General features: G+C 51.6%; 3 protein-coding genes and 1 non-coding gene across 4 annotated transcripts; 2 read left to right on the forward strand and 2 right to left on the reverse strand.

Moving 5' to 3' along the window:
- Positions 1-5166: 5166 nt before the first annotated feature.
- On the forward strand, positions 5167-6316 carry MCM1 (Transcription factor of morphogenesis MCM1; the record flags this gene model as incomplete). Its single annotated transcript, XM_014686357.1, has 3 exons — positions 5167-5418; positions 5637-5771; positions 6029-6316. The coding sequence occupies 3 exons, from the start codon at positions 5167-5169 to the stop codon at positions 6314-6316; spliced, it is 675 nt and encodes a 224-aa protein (XP_014541843.1).
- Positions 6317-8948: 2632 nt separating this feature from the next.
- Positions 8949-9630, reverse strand: G6M90_00g091990 (uncharacterized protein; the record flags this gene model as incomplete). Its single annotated transcript, XM_014686358.1, has 2 exons — positions 8949-9057; positions 9137-9630. The coding sequence occupies 2 exons, from the start codon at positions 9628-9630 to the stop codon at positions 8949-8951; spliced, it is 603 nt and encodes a 200-aa protein (XP_014541844.1).
- A 2573-nt stretch (positions 9631-12203) lies between these two features.
- On the reverse strand, positions 12204-12326 carry G6M90_00g092000 (uncharacterized protein; the record flags this gene model as incomplete). The annotated part of the gene is made up of 1 exon (XM_066131411.1): positions 12204-12326. The coding sequence occupies one exon, from the start codon at positions 12324-12326 to the stop codon at positions 12204-12206; it is 123 nt and encodes a 40-aa protein (XP_065987508.1).
- Positions 12327-17647: 5321 nt separating this feature from the next.
- On the forward strand, positions 17648-17745 carry G6M90_tRNA00000097. Its single transcript has one exon. It is a non-coding gene; the product is annotated as a tRNA-Leu (tRNA).
- The last annotated feature ends 1628 nt before the right edge of the window (positions 17746-19373 follow it).

Genomic DNA, 19373 nt, shown 5'->3' on the forward strand with positions numbered 1-19373 from the left:
CGAAGCAAACGGAGACACCATCCACAGTGTTTATTTGCCCCTGGTTCTCGTCTTCATGGGTGATGCTTGAATCGCCAACCGCAGGAGCGTGCGCACACTGTGCCATCCAAGACTAGCTGCCGGAAGGGGGAAAGCGCCTGATCTTCCTCCAGCCCTGGCCACAGTCGTGCATTTGACAATCGGGGTGGAACCCCGGATGCCATATGTATTGCATTTATGTACCGAGAGAGATGTTGTCTAGTTCGATACTCCGTACCTCAGGGCTGCCTAGGTACTAGTAGTAGTCGTTGGACAGGTTCCCTTGTCGTTGTGTCGTCGCCAAATACTTTTGTTGAAATTGTGTCCCAGATAAATCCCCAAGTCCATCCAATCCGGCGCAGGCAGTTTGGCAACGGCCGTCTCATCGCCACACATCTATCATCGTACGGCCCAACTTGGGAGCCAAGCCTGCCGTCATTCGTTAGCCGACTTCTTCATCGAAGCTCCAGCATGGACCCAGGTCCCGCTGTGGGTTTGCCAATAATCATGGACAGGCCAGGGAAGAGACTTCAATTTCTTGGTCACAAGTCCTCCTGCAACTCAGCAGGCCCAGCTACCGCGTCGAGGCTCGGAAATGGTTCTAATAGCTCCAGGCTGTGCTGTCATCTGCAAACTATCGTATTGAGGCCGCCTTTGATGAGCAAAATGGCCAAGTGTGTTGAACAAATTGTACTGCTAATCTGTGCAATGGCTCCATCGTGAGGTAGTACAACAGCAATACTCTTGCGGGGTACGGAGTACTCGCCACCTCTAACTCCATTACGCCATGTCCAACTTGGGTCGTGTTTGGCAATTGTTCTAATAGTACGTAGTAGTACTGGTGGTGGTAGCTACTATTCTACTAAGTCAGTACCTTGTCTTATGTTTTCGATCGCTCCATCGCAGCCATAGGCGTGGTCAAATGACCCGATAGCCGAGATTCTGGCAACAGCTCGCCGCAAAAGCTGCCCTAAGGCGGGTTGTCTCGTTGTTCCACGCGCACAAACTCTCTCTTTTTTCTTCAAAGAACGGCTCGTTCGGGGCCTTTTGTTGCTCGTCCATCATGCCAAATTTTGAAGGTTAGAGGTGGCTTGTGAGCAAAAATCGTCATTCCCGAGCACAGTTTCGATCTCCACAGTCTGCTACTACCTAGGTGATGCATGCACGGATAAATTTGTTGGCGAGGATAACGACGACGGGTGAGAACAACTCATTACCGTGTCCCGCCGTTATTGTACATATGTATGTACTTCTCAGGCAAGTGCGCTTGCGGTGGTACTTGTTGGCCAAGGGATCATCATTGTACATCTCCGCGAACTAGCCAGGGGGGTTTGTTCGGGGCCTCGTGCTTTGAAGACCGCATCAGCCTCGATAGCCCCTACAATGCCAGCATGTGTTTCGAGTCAGACAAGAGACATGCTGGTCAACTGGTGTAACCAGTACGATGTAGGTAGGGTATTGACGCACTGAGCGGCTGTGATGAGCACGTTGTCGGCTCAAAAACTGTGGATGCATTAACTAGCAGTGGCGACCTGCGCCTAGCGATGCGAGCTATTTATCGGCATCCTATTTGCTGAATTTGCGTGAGTTGGTCTTTTGGGGGATTGTTTGATGCGGGAGAGACCGAGACCACAGTCAATGGGGAGTACGGAATATTAGAATGCTTATCCGCTCATTGACAGCCGAATCAACCAAACACGGCACCGCCGCATCCCTACCTCTCTCTTCCATCTAACAACTCCGTACTCCGTAAAAGGTTACCGTTCCACGTGTGTGGAACATCCGACCGAGTCCTTCCCACGCCTTTTACATCTTCCGGGAGAAGACGTGGTGCTTGGGAGCATTTTCGGCAGAAGGGCAGAAGGGCAGAAGGGAGGCTGGTGCACATGCATAGGCGCGACCCGTGGCTCATGATAGTGGCGAGCGGGGCCGAGTCATCCTGGGGGGAACTTTGGCGGGTGGGCCAGACGTCTGGAGACCTGTGGCAGTAGTTAGCGTGCTTTTTTTTATCTGAGAGGATTGCCAGGACTGCGGCTGGCTAGCTGGAATCCACATGTCTCTAGGGCTTGGTCAACGACTCCAAGGTCCTCTTCTACTACTACTACTACTAGTATTACTATCACCCCGGCATGCATGTTCTCTGGCCCTGCAAGAACAGCCGCGAGGAAAAGCATCTGGCCATGGCCTCCTAGTAGTATTACCAGCCAGTTTCACGGGTTAGTGGGACCACAAACAAGAACCAGTTCCGAAACAACAGTCAGCACTGCCCCCGAGGACAGGATACTCTTAGGGGTTTTTGAAGGAACCAGGGCCAGCATTTTGAAGCAGAAAACCGACGTCATACAAGCCAGCAAAAGCCGTGTATTGACTCCTGAATAAAAGGCCGTACTCGTGTTCATATTGTATAGTGATGAGGATTTCCGTTGACATGTTCGATGATGACATGTTGTATTATGATGTGGATTCTGCATGTACAAGTATCAACATCCAGGTTCCCTCTGTCGGCGGGATGGATAGAGATGGTGGCTTGATATGCTTTCGATTGGGGATGCTCGGAGCCAATGGCGTCGGGATGACGAGGGAATCTTACCCGATTCTCGCCCCTGATGACCCGCCGTCCTGTTGGTAATGCGAATTTCTATCTGGTGACCAATTAATTTGGCCCAGTCTCCCAACTGCGGGCAATGCAGGCTGCAATACAAGTCAAATTGTCCAGGTTATATGCGAACTATCGACGGGCCGGCCTGGCACATACATACGTATTCCGTACATAGCTTGTATGGGCTGTCTCTTGCCGATGAAAATCGTCCAAGGAAGCGCAGTGGTTTACTCGGGGTTTGTACTCCGTACTCCGTAGACTACCTTCTATTACCTAGGTAGTCAATATCAGCAAACAAGGAGCATGCATGGATGGAGCATGGAAGCCGCAGATGTGCACACCTACTGCAACCTGGCCGTCAGCCCTCCACAACACAGGGCTGGGCGGCTTGGGTGGGCGGTCCTAGTAGTACTATTTGCTGGTGTTGAGTTGCCGGTGGGTTTTTCGCTTCCGCGTTTCTGCGTCGTTGGATTTCCGCGTCTCTGCGCCTGCGAGTCAACAGACTTGACAAGACTGTCTGACGTGACTGTATGACTGACTAGGCGGGTACCCTGTGCCTGGGAGGGAGAGATGTTCCGAGGCAGTCAAGACGGCTTGACGGGGGCATCTGGCGACTGGGTGGTGTGCGAGAGTGCGCGAAGGAGGAGGATGTGGGATAGGAATAACGTGCGAGGTGTCAGTCTGGGTGTTCGCATGATGGCGGCTCGGTTGCTCTTTGGCTGTCCTCTGGACTCGCCCTGCTGTCGCCAAGTCAAGTCAACAAGACATGAAATGCAATATTGTCGTGTAGCAACTGATTGCAGACATGAGGATGGCTCGAGCCGCAGACACACTGTGTAACGACTGTGCACATCGCGGCTGACATCCCATCTTTGCCATCATTTCTAAGTCGACCACCGACCCATGCCTGTTTTGGACCCGCTTGAACCCACCCAGCCAACGGACCTTCATTCCAGCACAGGTGCAGCAATGCAAATGCTTGGTTCACGGCATTGGACCCCACCAGCCTGTTCGACAAGCCCCAGCGAGCAACCCCAGCGAGCGAGAAGAGGAAAAAAAAAGGACCACCAGATTGACCCCAGCCGGTTCCTCCCCCTGGCCTGCCACCGCGCCACCCTCTCCGAAGTTTGCCCAGTGCCATCATTCTCGTGCCAGTCATTGTCACCGTCCTCTCCACCCGGCCTGGTGAATCTGGGCGGCCAGTGATATGCCCGTCTGCCGTCGTCTCTCCTGCCTAGTCCCAATTTTGTCGTCAAGGCGGAAGAGGGCAGCACGGCCAGCCAGCCAGGTGCCAGCATCTGCCATCCATCATCCACTTCTCATCATCCCCCTCATCAATCCCCCCATCCCCCCCTCATCACCATCTCAAGAATCCACCATACAGTACGAGATAGTGCGTATGTAATAATATCATGTACATACCTACTCATGCACTGAATGTACTCCGTACAATGTACATGCACTTACATCCATCGCTGAGAAAGACACTCAGTCGGACTGGTCGCCATCCGTACATGCAAGCCCAGGCCGTTCCTTCCTTCTGGGTGCCTCGTGCTTTCCCTGTACCGTGCCTTGTTATCGCCTCCCCCGAGCTCGCATATCGCCCCGTCGAGCGCTCCGTCGACGGCCAGGTTTCGTGCGTCAAGGCCATCTCTGTAGTTAGGAGTGACAGATGACAAGCCGTTGCTGCTGGAACGATGCAAGAGACGCTGTCTGGCGCAATAAAGGCATTGCACGAGACGGCCAAGACGAGCAACACGGGGACGCCAACCGAAACAACCTCTCCGGCCTGTTGCCTGTGCTCGCTTCCTTCCGCCACGCGCATCCACCCCCAATCCACTTCAGTCGTCACGAAGACGCCAGACTCAATCCAGCAGACCACGCCCCCAACCCGGTCCTGTCTCTCGTGCCTGTTCTCAAGTACCAGACTGCCTCGCCGGCGTCCAGCGGCAAGCACCACAGTGTCCCAGTCACCGTCCGCCGGTGCCAGGCCCGCTGGGTCTACTGGCCTGCCTCCCCCGGCCACCAGACAGCCAGACGCCAGGCTGCACGCCCAGGCCGGCTGCTGTAAGCAAGTCGCTTCTTCTGCGACACAAAGCACGCGAGGGCTCTCAGGGTATTCAAGAGCACCGCGCTCGACCACAAGGCACCTGCCTCCCTCCCTCCTCCGCTCGCACCGCCAGATCCAGTATAGATCCATCGGCACCACGCTCAAAACAGCATCTCCACCACTTTGTTCCCTTTTCAGTCAACTTTCAAGACGTCGACTTGTACAAGAGCTGATTGTCAATTTGGACAGCTCTTTTTGCTGCAAAGCTGCTTCATCTTGGGCCTCGTCGCGCTCTAGCCAAGTCCTGCTGTGCGCGAATCGTCCGATTGACTTAGTCACCGTCTCGTGGATCTACTTGGCCGTTGACTGCTGCTCCTCCCGCCACCCGACTTTCTCTTTCCTCATCATCCCCGGAACTAACGTGTCGAGAGATCGACAGCTGCCGCGTTGGACCCTTGAGCTTGATCCAAAGGAGCAATAAAAAAAGAAAACAGCAATAATGGCCGACATTACCGACCAGCACGACCAGACCTCGCCTACCGAGCTTGACGAGTCGCAGTCGGTTGGCAACGGCAGCGCCGCCGCAGAGAGCCGTGGCATCAAGCGCCAGCGTCAATCTGCCGGCGACGACGACGATGACGACGACGAGAAGGGCGGCCGCGAGCGTCGCAAGATTGAAATTAAATTCATTAGCGACAAGAGTCGCCGTCACATTACCTTTTCGAAGCGCAAGGCCGGTATTATGAAAAAGGTTCGTCCTCACCTAACTTCGGCTGCCCCCCCCCTTCTCTCTTCGGATCTGAAAATACCACTGCATTGCCAACTTTTGGATTTGCCATCTCATATGAACCTCAATTCTGTTGATTCATCATCATTCATCGCGTCACGCATCTTGCTCCGAGCCGAGATGCAAATCTCTGCTTCGCTAAAATGATGGTTGTTCGCATTTTGCTGACTATTTGCACGCAGGCGTACGAACTCTCAGTTTTGACCGGCACCCAAGTTCTCCTCCTCGTCGTTTCTGAAACGGGCCTCGTCTATACCTTTACCACCCCAAAATTACAGCCGCTGGTCACCAAGGCGGAAGGTAAAAACTTGATTCAGGTAGGTCTATATTTTCGCCTGCAGCGGGCAGCAACATGCACGGATGCACCTCTGATCTCGCGCTTTGCGCCGTCGAGTGGACCATTCGTTTTTGTGTTCCGACATTGCGCTAGACCCTCTGGATAGCTTCCCTTTCCTCCTTTCAGCTGACAAATGCTGCGATTACAACCTTTTTGCACTTGGCATTGCTCTGTCTCTTTGATTCTTCTTTATTGTACTTGGAGGAAACGCAATACGCTAACATTGAACCTTCACAGGCATGTCTCAACGCTCCCGAGCCTACGCCTGGCAATGAGAACGGTGTGGACGGTGGGGACCAGGTTGAGTCGCCCGAGGATTCGGCCGCACAGCATATGCCTCCTCAAGGCGGCAGACCGGGCATGCCACAGAACCCTCACATGCCAGGGAATTACATGCCCAATATGCCCATGGATGCTCAACAAGCTCTCGCTTATCAGAGCTATGTACAACAGCGCAACCAAGGTTACGGCTCAGGAATGCCTCCGCAGGGAGGCATGCCGCCTAGCAGCCACCACCAGTCATGATTAGGATGATGAGCGGGAGTAAAATATTGTGAGGTTGCCGGCTGGATAGAACACGGGCGAACTTCGGGTGCAGCGCGTGGCACACCAGCGGTAAACCTTGGCCATATCTTCTGGACGTTGCCATATTATTTTGCGGGGCTTTGGTGATTCGGCGTTGATGACGTGTTGGGATGCTGTTTTTTCGTCACTTTTTTTTTCCCTCAAAAAAACCTCGATTTACAATTTGTCGGACCGTTCTTTGTGTCATCAGAAAACCAAAAGAATTTCTCAAGTCGCAAGGATTGTTCTTTCCTGAGATGTCCTTTGCCATGATGATTCTTGGCAGTGCTGGCGTTGATACCGTCAAAAAATGAATGGATCCCATTCCTCGTCTTTGACCTATCACCTGGGGTACTGTTCTATCTCGAGGATCAATGAGGTGGGTTGGTTGGGTGTGTTATGGGATGATTGCGATTACGCACCGAACGATGTGAAGCGAGAATCACACAAGCTGTCTTGGTGGCTGCTGAACTAGTCACTGCATGTTCAAGGGCGGAGTCTGTGGTTCAAGCGCAGATGAATGCACGAGGGTACGAACTTTTGACGACGGAGCGGTGAAAACAGTTCTAGGTCAACCTGGACAAGTCAAAAATACTGAAACGTCTTGCAGAGCGGTTGAGTACCGCTCAGGGCCCTCGTTTCGACTTGTTTGTCTTGCCTGGTTATGTAGTTCAATCGCTTATGGGCCTTGCCTTGTTTATTCTCCGACATTTTTCTTTTTCATTTTTCTTTTCTTTTTATCTAATTCAGTACCTGACGACGTGGCGGCAGTGGTTGATTTGCTGAAGAGAGAGGAGAGGGTCGATGGTGGTCGGTTGCCGACCAAAAAGTGTACGATACTTCCTTTAGTCCCTTATGTAGTAAAGTCTACTCCATAGAGAAAAGACTCGAGCAAGTGCGTCTACGCAATTTTTTTTTTCTTTAGTTGGGCTACCTCTTCGAGTCGGTGGTGTTGCATGCATATGAGACCACCCCGGCCTCTCGATGAATTAGGCGTGGGCGTGGGCGTTTTGGCTTTTTGTCGTCGATCGAACACCAATGTTGACATGAACTGTCCAGATGCGGCATAGAGCGAGCTGGAAGTGAATTTTTGCCTCTGTAAGGCTGAACCGCATCTTGCTTGATTCGGGGCGCTGGGGGCTGATACGGAAGGAGTAGCCCATCTCCCGACGCGCTTTCACATGGCACCAGACCAGACCTTGCTTACCTTGGCGAAGGGGGCCGATGGAGGAGACGCGCCATGCCCGACTTGGACGGGTTGAAAGCCTGTGTCCCCGTGATGTGTGGCGATGATATCCAACATGAATGGTGGTAGTATGTAAGTAGTATAAATGAGAAGAAGAGACGTCGCCGGGTCTGGGTACCCACTGCCGAGTTTTTTTTTCTTTTTTCTTTTTCTTCTTGTTTGCCAGAACGCGTGGCGCGGGAGGGTGTCTGCGAGGAGTTTGGGGGCCACGACGACCGCATTGGGAGCACTGCCTTTTTGGGGAGGGAGCCGTGTCGTGATTGGGGATGGCGCGGGACGGGCCACCCGACGGGGGATCTTTGGAGTTGGACGGGTTGACGATGTTGGGGGGGTGCGGGCTTGGTTAGGCAGGTTTCCGGGACTGGGTTTTGAAGAAGCGGCGCGTGTCTTTGAGCCTGAGGTGGATGATTATGATGGAGGCGGGCGTGCTGTTTCTTGAGAGTGGGTTTGGCACTATTGGGTTTGAGTTGTGGTGGTTTTTGTAAAAGGGCGATTTACTGGGGGGTGGTTTGGGTGCGTGTAATGGCTGAGGCGGCGGCTATGTGAGTATGGAGGTGTATATGCGGTTATATTTGGAGCGAGCAATTGGTCACAGACGAACGGCAGAAGAGGCGTAATTAATTGGTAAAAGACCAAGTTGGTTATGGTAGTTGCGGGTGAAACTGATGTGGTTGATAGTGAGTGGGTGAAGGATGACCTGCGCAAGTAGGTTACTATAGGTAATCAACTAGTTGCAATAAACACCAACTAGACACTAGTTTAGACCAGCGGATTTAGGACCATCGAAAACCTAGCCAATGTCAGTTCTGCCGACTCTACCCAGGTATTTCTGTCGTCCAGCTTCGACGTGCATTCTGCGTTCCGACAGCACCTCACTTAGTCATCATTGCAAGTGCCCCCGCCACGGAGTAAAGTCGCTCCAGTTCCGCATGCGGCCTGGTGCTTGAGCACATTTGAGAAGGTTTTTTAACCTCTGCCCACTTGGACACATCCACAAGGTACCTGTACAATCGGTACTTCTTTTTTTTTGCGGCACCGCGACATTTTCTCATGAAGCCGTTTCGCTTGTTTGTTCTTCACGAGGGACTTTTGACGAGCCAACTTGACCTGCCAGCGGGGTGGAAAACGATTTTCATTAAATAATTTGAAGCTCCATCACCTACATCCAGGTAGGTCTACGTAAGAAAACAAAGACTGCTTGTATCCACGCCCGCTTGTAAAATATGCCCAGCCCAATGCGCCGTCTCGCCCGTGTAGTAGTACCATCATCGTCCAGCCCGTATCGTGAGAAGCAACGGGGCTGTAATTCTTCTAAACTGCATCACTCCAGGAGTATTGTACCCGGTGTTAATGCTCTCCTGCGGCGCTATAGCGACCGACGGCAAGACTGCCGACAAAGACGCCGGCGAGGACGGACATGAAGTAGCCCACGTTCATGGTCATGACTGCCAACATGCTATATCAGACAGATGTTAGTTCTCAATATTCCTCAATAGATGAAGAAAATTTGTAAAGAAAAGGAAAAAACAACATACAGGAGATAACCAACTCCAACAATGATAGTGTCCATGGCGGCGCGCACAGGATCGACACTGAATCGCCACGGCCTCGTCTCACACCCGGGGCGGGCGACGACAACGACACTCTCATCGACGCCGTTGGCCGTCAGCGTCATGGGCTTGGCGAGCGAGTCGCTCGAGACACGGTCCGACAGCGAGGCCTTGCCGTGGGCGGCGACGTAGCGGCGCTTCATGTCCTTGTCGAGCCAGCGGGCTTCCTGGATGCTCCTCGCGGCGAGGAGGAGGCGGCCGATGACGGCGAGCACAACGAGGAAGATGCATGTCCCCGCGTAGGCGCCCGCGCTCTGGGGGGTCCACGAGTCGGCGTACAGAGGAGTCGCCGTGTTGGTCTGGAACACCATGGCCATCATCATGGAGTGCGGCGAGTCCATGCCGTGACTGTCCGTGGATGCGGAGCTCGAGCTGTCGCTCATATCCATGTGGCCTTCGTGGCGAGAGAATAGAGACATGTTTTCGTTTCCTGACGGTTGTCCAAGTAAAAGAGTTTGCATGCGTGTGTATGGTGATTCAAGGGCTCGTATGACAAACGGGGGGGGGTTGGTGTAATTGTTTGTTAGAGCGCGATCTATCTGGAGGACTGGCGTTGCGCTGCCGGCAAGGACTGGGTTAGAATTATATATATTAAGAAAAGGATAAAAACGAGGACAAGAGACTGATGCGCCGAAACGGGAGATGAGTCGAATTATGTGGGAAGTGTGGCCCTGCGAGGTTGATTGAGCAGGTTCTCGATACAAGTAGTGAAATGCCTCCGAGACACGAAACCGTGCCCGAGTAAGCCCGCACGAGTATCTGACGAGAACAGCAAATCCAGGTATGGCGAGACGGCCGGGAGGCAGAATGTTTGAGGAGAGGAAGGGAAGGGATTGCCTGCGGAGAAGAGAGAGCCGGGGGGGTTTTACAAGTCATGCTGAGCATGTTGTTTTCCGTGCGCCACTATTCATGGGGTCCAAGTGTCGGCGGGCGCGTTACCACGGTTTGCTGGTGAATGGCGCCGGGGCCTGTTAGTGCCGTGAGACAGCTTCTTGCCGTATCGGGAACTCGACGAGATGTCGGGTCTGGGGCGGGTCGGTGGGGTGCAGGGTACCGGTACTTTTGGCTGGTACCACAACGTCACTCCATGCTCACTTGACTCTTTTTTTCCCTTTATCATGCACCTCGTTCGAGAATTAATTCAGACATTGAGTCATCTACATCACGCCTGGCAACACTCAATCTCATGCAACTCATTCGAGCACGATTCAGACATTGAGGAGCCGTCTGCATCAATCCAGCTACAGGCATATCCCCGATGTGAATTTACCTGTCGCTTCATGGACGTCGCGCAATAGAGCGGCTCTTCAAGAGGACATTGGAATCACTGCAACCAAAAGTACTCGCTACAACTTGTCCAACCCTTCCGCCAAGTCCTGCCTCGCGGTGCATCATCAGCCATAATATAAATCACGTCGCAAGATTTGTATTTCCCCATACATACAACCCCGCGAGATGATTGCAATTGAATTCTGGATCGTCAGATGGCTGAAACGCCACCCAACTAGGCTGGCTGTCATCCGGCTGAGAACGCTGGTGAAACGCCCTCACGTCTCATCTGTGGCGAAACATTCTCAATGAGAAGTGTCTACCGAAAAAGCTCGGCGGGCATTGCGTGAGATAAGTGACACGTAGTCCTATTTTCTAGATTTGTCGATGAAAGCATGTGCAAGAATCTCTGTATATTGTATTTGCTGTGCTTCTTGCGTTCTCGTTCGCCATCATCTCAAGTCGTTCCCTGCCCTTAGAAGTTATTTGGTGACCAAACTGTCATGTTGGATGATGCTCTCTGCCCTGGATCTACAGGTGAAACGAGATCTCCGGCGCGAAAAGTATATTCAAGCCGTCCACCCGTTCCGCGCCACAAGACGGCAAAGTCAACGCTGTCAACACAATTACACATGTTTGTATGGAGGGGTTTAGACGAGAAAACTACAGAAACGATTCTCGCTTGTCTGCGGAGAAGATGCCGGGGTTATAAATAGGAGTCAAGTCAAAGCGTCGTATTCGTCGACAAGGCTGGAGACGCCTTCAGAAAGCCACATGTCGGGACTCGGTCGCATACGAAGCCTTGGCCTCACAAGGCCGTTTTAAGGTTGAATTTACTCCTTACATGTTTTCTGGGGTCTGGGGGAGGTCAAGCCGTCAAGTTTCCGGGGACTCAACACCGAAACCTCGTGGGTGAAAATGGCATGGCTATTCTAACCCCTTCCTACAATCGATGCCATGTGAAGCCAAGTATTTTATGTCTTGAAATTACTTGGCCATATACTTGGCTCGGCACATAGTTTCATCCAACGGCGTTCGCGTGGCGTCTGCTGCACCATGCGGCTGCCTGTCTTTGCAAGAGTCTGAGTATTGGTCCCAGCAGGCGGCGAACCGTTACATAATTGCCTTGTCTGAGAATAAATGTTGATGACTCTACGTGTAGGCACCTGCGGCTTATTACCATCTACCTTGATTTTCTGTTTCTAATCTTGCAGGCGCCACATTTATTTATACACCTATGTGACAAGGGCTGGTCATGAGGGCTTGGAGCAAAAGGGCTCACTTCAGTAATAATCTCGTAGGATAACAAAGGTCCTGAGTTGCTTAGAGGAAGGAGGGGAACAGAGACCACTATATATACATGAAAGGAAGGCTCGTGCCTAGGGCTCTTGCCCGGGCAAATGTTTAATCTGTGTCACTAACAAGTCCTTTGTCGGTGAAGCCCCTTTATTGGGCTTTACGATCTGTTGGGCCTTTTCCGTGTAACAAATTATCACATAGGTATGGTATTACAAGTGCAAAAAGCTCAGACCACGCGTCACGGAATTTGAAAGGAAAGATTGTAATTATCCAAAACCGGTTCCTTGTTCTAATAACTCCCAGTACAGCACATGTGTTGTTTCCCAAAAACCCAGCTGATCAAAACAGAAAGAGAAATGACAAAAAAACTTGGCAAATCGGTTCAATCGTCCTTTGCTTCGTAGCGTCCACCACCAGGGCCGTATTAGTCGTCCATGCCCTTGACGAAAGATGACTGTGCCGCCTCATGTTCCTCCCCTCCCCAAACCTCGCTGATTGTGGCCCAGAATGTAGCCCATCGTGGTGAGTGCGATATACGTTCGTTCATCGCCGTGATATTGTCCTCGACATGTGCCCGCACGATGGCTGCCGCAAGTTTATATGTCCCCTTTGACTGGGTACAAGTTCCCTTCCTTTATCATGTTCCTCCGAACGCTCATGCTCGAGATACACTGTGTTCGTCGCGTAAATCAACCTAGTGGTTCCTCCATTCCTTCCCACATGTATGGTGTACGGCAGCGCCTGTAGTACACTTGTTTGTGCACATTGCTGCGTTGGTGATGTTCGCAATAGCCGGTAGAAGTTGAAATGAATACGCCTTGAAAATGGCCTTTTTTTTTTTCTTTTTTTTTTTTTTTTTTTTTTTTTTTTTGAAGAAGAAGACGAAAAGGAGAAGACGAAAAAAGAGTAATCAGCCGACGAGTACTCTAGCCGATTTTTAATAAAAATGTTGGAGGTGTCGAGACCCGAAAGTGCAAGGGGTCATGAGAGCCAGCAGGCAGCGGCTTCGTATGCTTTGTTCTCACACGGCTGCACACTTTCGTTTTCCGGTCCGGGCATGAGTGAAACCGCCCAAAATAAGAGAAAGACGTTGCGTCGACTGTTCCAGGTAGATGGGCAGAAGTCTAGCAAACTCTACCCGCGTCGTGGTGTAATTCTTTGATAAATTTGGCAGAAATGAAGAGAAGAAGTGAAAAGACTTGGCCAGTCTCAAGGCAGGTAGGTGACAATGACTCGGTGTCGGCTGCCATCTGTCGGGGGTCTCTAGGCCACCGTCGATCTCTGCGGTTGTGAACTAGATCTAATTCATCAACTGATCCCCCTCCCTTGTGTAAAATACAGGTGGTGTACACCGGCCCAGGAGGTATGTGTCGTTGGTTCTGACGCTGTATTCTGTCACGCCGCAAATTATCCCACTGACTATGTCAGCGTCAAATTCAGGGCGGCCGTCCAGAGGGAATCCGCGTTTTATCGTGTTGACTACCTTCACGTCGGTTATACCATAGTAGTCGTTGTAGCAGCCATTTTCTTTGTCATTTCTTCTTTCATAGCAGGCCTTGCAGAATACCCGATGCCAATCGTCAAAACGCACATTTCTTTCGACTCCTTTTGTCTCAATGCAATTAGGGTCCTCGCATTTTTCTACCGTCGTCGCGCAGAGCGTTAACCAAATCTTATTGCAATCTTTCATCCAGCATGTCACGTGGTACTTCGGAAGAACACACATTGTTCTAGTCGTGATTTAGGATTCGTGCTGAAGCCCGGTAAATGCCCGTTGGTGTGTTGAAAGGTATAGGGAGCCGGTTTGTTGTCTGGCCAGAGGTGTTCTTAAGCTAAGAAGCAGATGCTGATATGCTCAAGTGTCAAAGATGAAGTATTTTGAAAGGTAGAGGGAGGTAGGCAAGTGTAGCCAGGTGTAGTTGTGATGCCGATGAGGAAGGAAGATTCCTCCCAGACCATGGGCGATATTGCCATCCTTATATAGCCAGCCAAACGACCCGGCGTGACGTACGCCAGAGTTGTCTTCATCTTCTGTGCCTTTGACAACTCCCAGTCCATCTTCTGTTCAACTATCTGCCTCGCGAGCAGTCGTCAGAGCTTACGCCAAGCATGGACTTTGTCAGAAATAACATATGCAACATCAACATGTGCCGGATATCCGTCACTAATTTTAGAGATTGGGCTGCAAGTCGGCATTCAACACAGCCAAACAGTCAAAGAGCAGTCGTTGTTCAGCTGTGCCATGCGTTAAACCAAGGCACTTTGTTTCAGCAGCTCCCCCTGTTGAGGCCAGAGATGTCGGCGTCTTGCACATGTTTGCTTGTCCCATCGATGTGTTCATTGCGTTCAGTAGCCAGACGCGCCGACTGCATCTCACACATTTGATGTATCAGTTTCATAAAGCGGCCCTTTTAGCATGCAGTTGGTATGCAGCTGATATCAAGATGGATTTCCTTGGCTACAAAGACGGACCGCACATGCGTGGACTGAGCAGATGATGTTCACAAAGGACCATGTAACATGTAATTATTACAAAGATGACATTTTTTTTTAGACAAGGACGAGTCACATATATACAGCCCGTAGCTGCGGCAAACATTGCGTAGATGGAGCGGATGGTGTTCAAAGAGGACCCTTTCACATGTAGTTGTACAAACATGTTGCTTCTATTTACAAATCACGTTCATAGAGTCCGTGGCCGCTGCGAACATTGTATGCATAGAGCAGTTGATGTTTATAAAGGGCCACTTGATATGTAGTTATACGGACATGTCATTTTCTGTCAAGGACGAATCACATGCATATAGTCGATGGCTGCCACGAACATTACATGAATAAAGCAGCAAGCGTTGGTGGAGGACCACTTTCATATGTAGTTGTCACGAATATGACATTCTCATCTAGACTAGGACAAGTCACACCCTTGAGCTCGGTAGTTGCTGTGAATCGTATATAAATAGAGCAGCTGGTATTTAAATGGGGCGTTTTTGACACGCAGTTGTCACCAACGAGTCCATTTTTATATAAGCACGGATCTCATTTATCAAGTGTGTAGCTGCTACGAATCTTACAGGAATAGAACGGTGAGTGTTGAAAACACACTTATAACATGTAGTTGTCACGCACATGCCAAGTTTTACCCAAGCATGACTCACACATTCACACATTCACACATCCTCTTGCTATTGCAAACCCTGTACCAACAGAGCGGCCGTGCTCAAGCAAGGGCCTGCCTCTGCCTGGCGTCCAATGTCGGGTGACTCTCACCAACCGCACGCGTTTCAAGCGTGTTACCAAGCAGCTTCTCCCAGTTATCCCTTCACTGCTCATTCACCCCCACATGATGATGGAAACCATCTGTCTATAGAGCAGAATCACATGAGACGCCTCTCCGATCCGAGTCCCGGGCCATCGAGATACAGCAAATTGGCAGAACCACCGTCGCCGGCATCACACACGGCACAGCGCTTCACAACGCACATTCTCGGCAGCCAGCCAACTCCACCAAGCCGACGACGTGACGTCCCCCTTCAAACAAAGACCGACTCCCCGGCCCCGGTGCCACGCCGGGCACAAAGCCCACACATACTCGCCCGGGCATCAAACCACCACCCTCCCCCAGGAACCCCCCAAAAAAGCGCACCATCCAGAAAAGAAAGGGTCGAAAAACAAAAAAGGCAATCAACACCGTACCCACCCCGAGAAAAGAAAGTAGCTGTGGCCCGAAATACGGCCATGTCAGCAGCATGTCACGTCACCCAAGGCTGCCGTGTAACCAATCCCCCAATACACGCACGCCCCTCCCACGCAACGAGCAGGACAAAGATGTATGTACTCCGTACTCAGTACGAAGGAGCCCAGGGGGGGGGCCAAGAACAAAGACGGCCCTTGTTCCCTTCTGTTTCTTCGCCCATGGCAGTCCACCGCGATGAACTCCTGCCGTTGCGCCTGTCCGCGAAACGCCCCCCCAAGGAGGAAAACCAAGGCACATAGAAACGCTCAAACCGTCTGCTGGCCCGTCGTATCATCGACAGCAGACAAGAACGCGCGCCTCGGTCACTGACGCTGCGGGCCGTTCCCCAAGCACGTCTAAAATAAGAACAGAAACGCGAGTACTCCGTGCTCCGTGAATAAAAGGGGGCAAGGCAGTCGTGCCCAACAAAGCGACTGCTGTAGAACCTCTGTATTTAAGAAAAATTACGATCCGCTCCTTGTGCCATGGACAATTGTGCGAGGGTGAGGGTGGACGAACCCTACGCGGTACACGTACGCCGTCCTCCGTGTGTACATGGCGACTCGGTCCGTGGCGCATCCTTGCCGAGTACATCCGAAGGAAGATGGAATGGATGGATGCAAGTAGCCGCGTCGTCGGGAGCGGAACGAGCCTATTTGGACTTGGGGGCGCCGAGGGCAAATCCCCAAGGGATATACATGCAAAAGGGGGTGTTTCTGCGCAGGGCGGCACCAGGCGCCGAGACGAGCGAGGAGGAACTGGAGATTGAACTGTTGTTTATTTCTTCGAATTCGGTGTATATTTCCAATTGCCGCTACGAGACGAGAGAGATGTTTATTTTTTGGAAAATGTCGTTTGAGAGTGACGATATAAAGCACCGAGTATGTTTAGCTGGGGCACCAGATGTGTGTTCGGCAGACACACACCCCCGGCCCCTCCCTCCCCCCGTCGAGCACGCATGTAGTTACAGTACCGACGGACAAGGACGTGGACGCGACCACGATGCGATCCTTGCTCACCGAGTTCCCCCCAAGGCACAGTGCATGAGGGCCCGGGGCGCGCGGTCGGCGGCGGACGGTGCGCCGACGCCGGAGGCCGAGGGACAAAAGGCGAAAAAGACCAGACGGACGCATTGAGTCGCCCGTCTGCGCCAGGATAGAAATTTCGTCGGTTCACCTCTGGCACGCCCGCCGGGGTTGAGAGAATCTAAAACGGGGAAGCACGAGATTGATGAAACTTGAAATGTTGTCGCGACTTTTTCTTTCTGGACGGGCAAGTGCGGTCACACGGCATGGTGGCGCTTGCCAAGGGGCATACACACGCTGCGGGAAGACGACAGGCCGGGATTGTGCAGCGTGGGATTGCGATGGGCGCCTTTCAGCTCGGTCAAGTGCTGGCACTAGCCCAGTTGGGACGACGAAGCTGCAGAGTCCGGTCTTGTCGTCGTCGTCGTCGTCGCGACTTGCAGCCGGCGCACGGGGAAGACATTATGACAGTAGCAGCAGCAGCAACAACAAGAATTTGCCCGTGCGCAGGGAACAACAAGACAAAAATGAAAGCTTCCATGGCTTCTCGTCCCGCAACCCCTGTCTTGACCTCCGTCTGGCCTATCCCACGCCAAAACAGATAGATGCCACCACGGATCAAGACTCCATAACCTCTCTGAACAGGGACAGAAGGACTCGGGAAAGTCGTGACGCCGACATGGACGACATGTGGCATGTGCTGGCGAAAGAGCTGGTCTGTCTTTCAGAACATTGAGGCCATCGTCATCGGGTCAAGCCTCACGAAACCATCAGGCCGAGGGTCCGCGAAAAGGCCGTGGCATCAAAAGAAACATAAATAACTGGACAGGATAAAAAGACACATGCAGTTAGATTGTTGGGACGACAAGATGGGGGGACATGTGCATTTCCCAGCACACTGCGCTAAAGGAGATGGTCTGTTTCTATAAAGTACTAATTAATTTAGCTTCTTAATTTAATAATAAGGCCTTATAAAGCATCTTAACAGCTAACCTGGCTCCACCTTTGCCTTTACGTTCACCGCAGTTCCACCAAGTGCCAAGAAGTCGACTTGACTGGGTGCAAGTCGTGAACCCTTGATAAGACAAATTAAGAGCAAAACGACAATCAACCAAGATGGCCGAGTGGTTTAAGGCGGTAGATTTAAGTGCTTTTTGGCATAATCTCTACTATCGAAAGATGCCTGGGTTCGAACCCCAGTCTTGGTATTTTTTTACTTTTTTTTTTAAATACTTGTTTCCTAGCTTAAAATACTAGGTTTTATACTAATATTTTGGGACAGGCCGCTATAGTTGAGCGGTTCGAATCCCGTGTGTCTTATAACCAATCCACATTTCCGGTGATTTTATTAGAAGGCAACTCTTGGCAGCCCTAACCTACTTGGCTAATAAGAGGGATCGCGTGATTTACAGGAGATCCTTTATGAGTCACGTGACTCGGAACCCCTTTTTATTGTATTAAATCTACTATATTATATTCACTCCTATAATTAGGCTTTAGGGTTTGGGTTAATAAGATTTAAGCCTTCAGGTTAAATTATAGAAGCAGACTTGTAGCTACTATATTATAAAAAATAGAGTTTTATTAATTACAAAAAGAACCTACACCTCTAACAATTCAACTAGACCTTTCTGCTATAAACCCTGTTTTACAACAACCAGTTTCGCAATACACCAGCTCCGGAACGCCACGCCGTTCCACTCGCGCCAATCCCCCAAAGCCGGTTGGAGTAGACGTCCCCAAAATGCAGAGCTTGCCGTCGCACAGCACAACAAAGGCCACACAAGCTCGACCACGGCCGCCTCCGGCAAGTATGTACCCCTCGACAGGAATCTCGCCCATCTCAAAATCCCACCGCACGTCCTGGCTGCCACCCAGCCCGGCCCACAAGCAATGCCACTCTCTCCGCGCCGCATAAATACCTGGGCTTGGCGTGCCCAAGAGAGGAAAAAACGGGGGGCCAGCCAAGATGCGAAAAATTACAAAGTGGTAAAAAAACCAAGAAAAAACCCCGGATTGACCCCCTCCGCGCCCCGGACAAGAGTGGGGCCTGGCTCTAAGAACGGGGGGAAAGGGGGGGCCGACCGCGATTAAGTTAGAGTTTAGCCAATGCTTGGCCTTGGCCCTTTGCCTACTCCGTACTGTACAGACGCTCGTCCATCCTGCTGACTCACCAACCTGACTTGACATCTTGTACTCGCATAGCAGGTAGTAAACCAAGGCCGGTCGAGAAGAAGAAGAAAAGACAAGAAAACCACTCATATCCAAATAGCCTCGCCCACGCCCTACAATCCGGCAAAATAAAACTCCTCGCAACTCTCTGGTACGTTCTGGTATTCTTCACGGCCCCGCGTGCCTCCTACCAGCACAGATCGCCGCCGCCCCATCCATCCAGTCGGCACGCATACTCCGTACATATGCACGCGCCTCCCAGCGGCAGATAGACGGCCACTGACCACACCCACCAGCCCGGCTTGCACACCTTGTACAACCACGTCTTGCAGCAAACTCCCAAAAAGAACGAGAATCACGGAAACAACCCCCTCCCAAATCACTCACTGCAGACTCCCTATCCCAAAGAGCTGTCCATACGCCCACACGTACTCCGTACAATGAATGCCAGCGTTGAACCAAACCCCATCATGGTTGCCTTTCCAAAACAAGGCCCATGACTGACACAATACACATGGAAACCCTGCCGCACCCCAAGTACGTCTTGGGCCTTGGGCCGCCTTGGCCCAGTTGCTCGCGTGGCCACAAGACAAGAATGAAGAATGAAAAAACAAAGCAATAAACAACATGTTCCTGCGCAAAAAAGCAAGCTACCCCTTCCTTA

Source organism: Metarhizium brunneum, chromosome 5, assembly GCF_013426205.1.
Source record: "Metarhizium brunneum chromosome 5, complete sequence".
NCBI lineage: Eukaryota > Fungi > Ascomycota > Sordariomycetes > Hypocreales > Clavicipitaceae > Metarhizium > Metarhizium brunneum.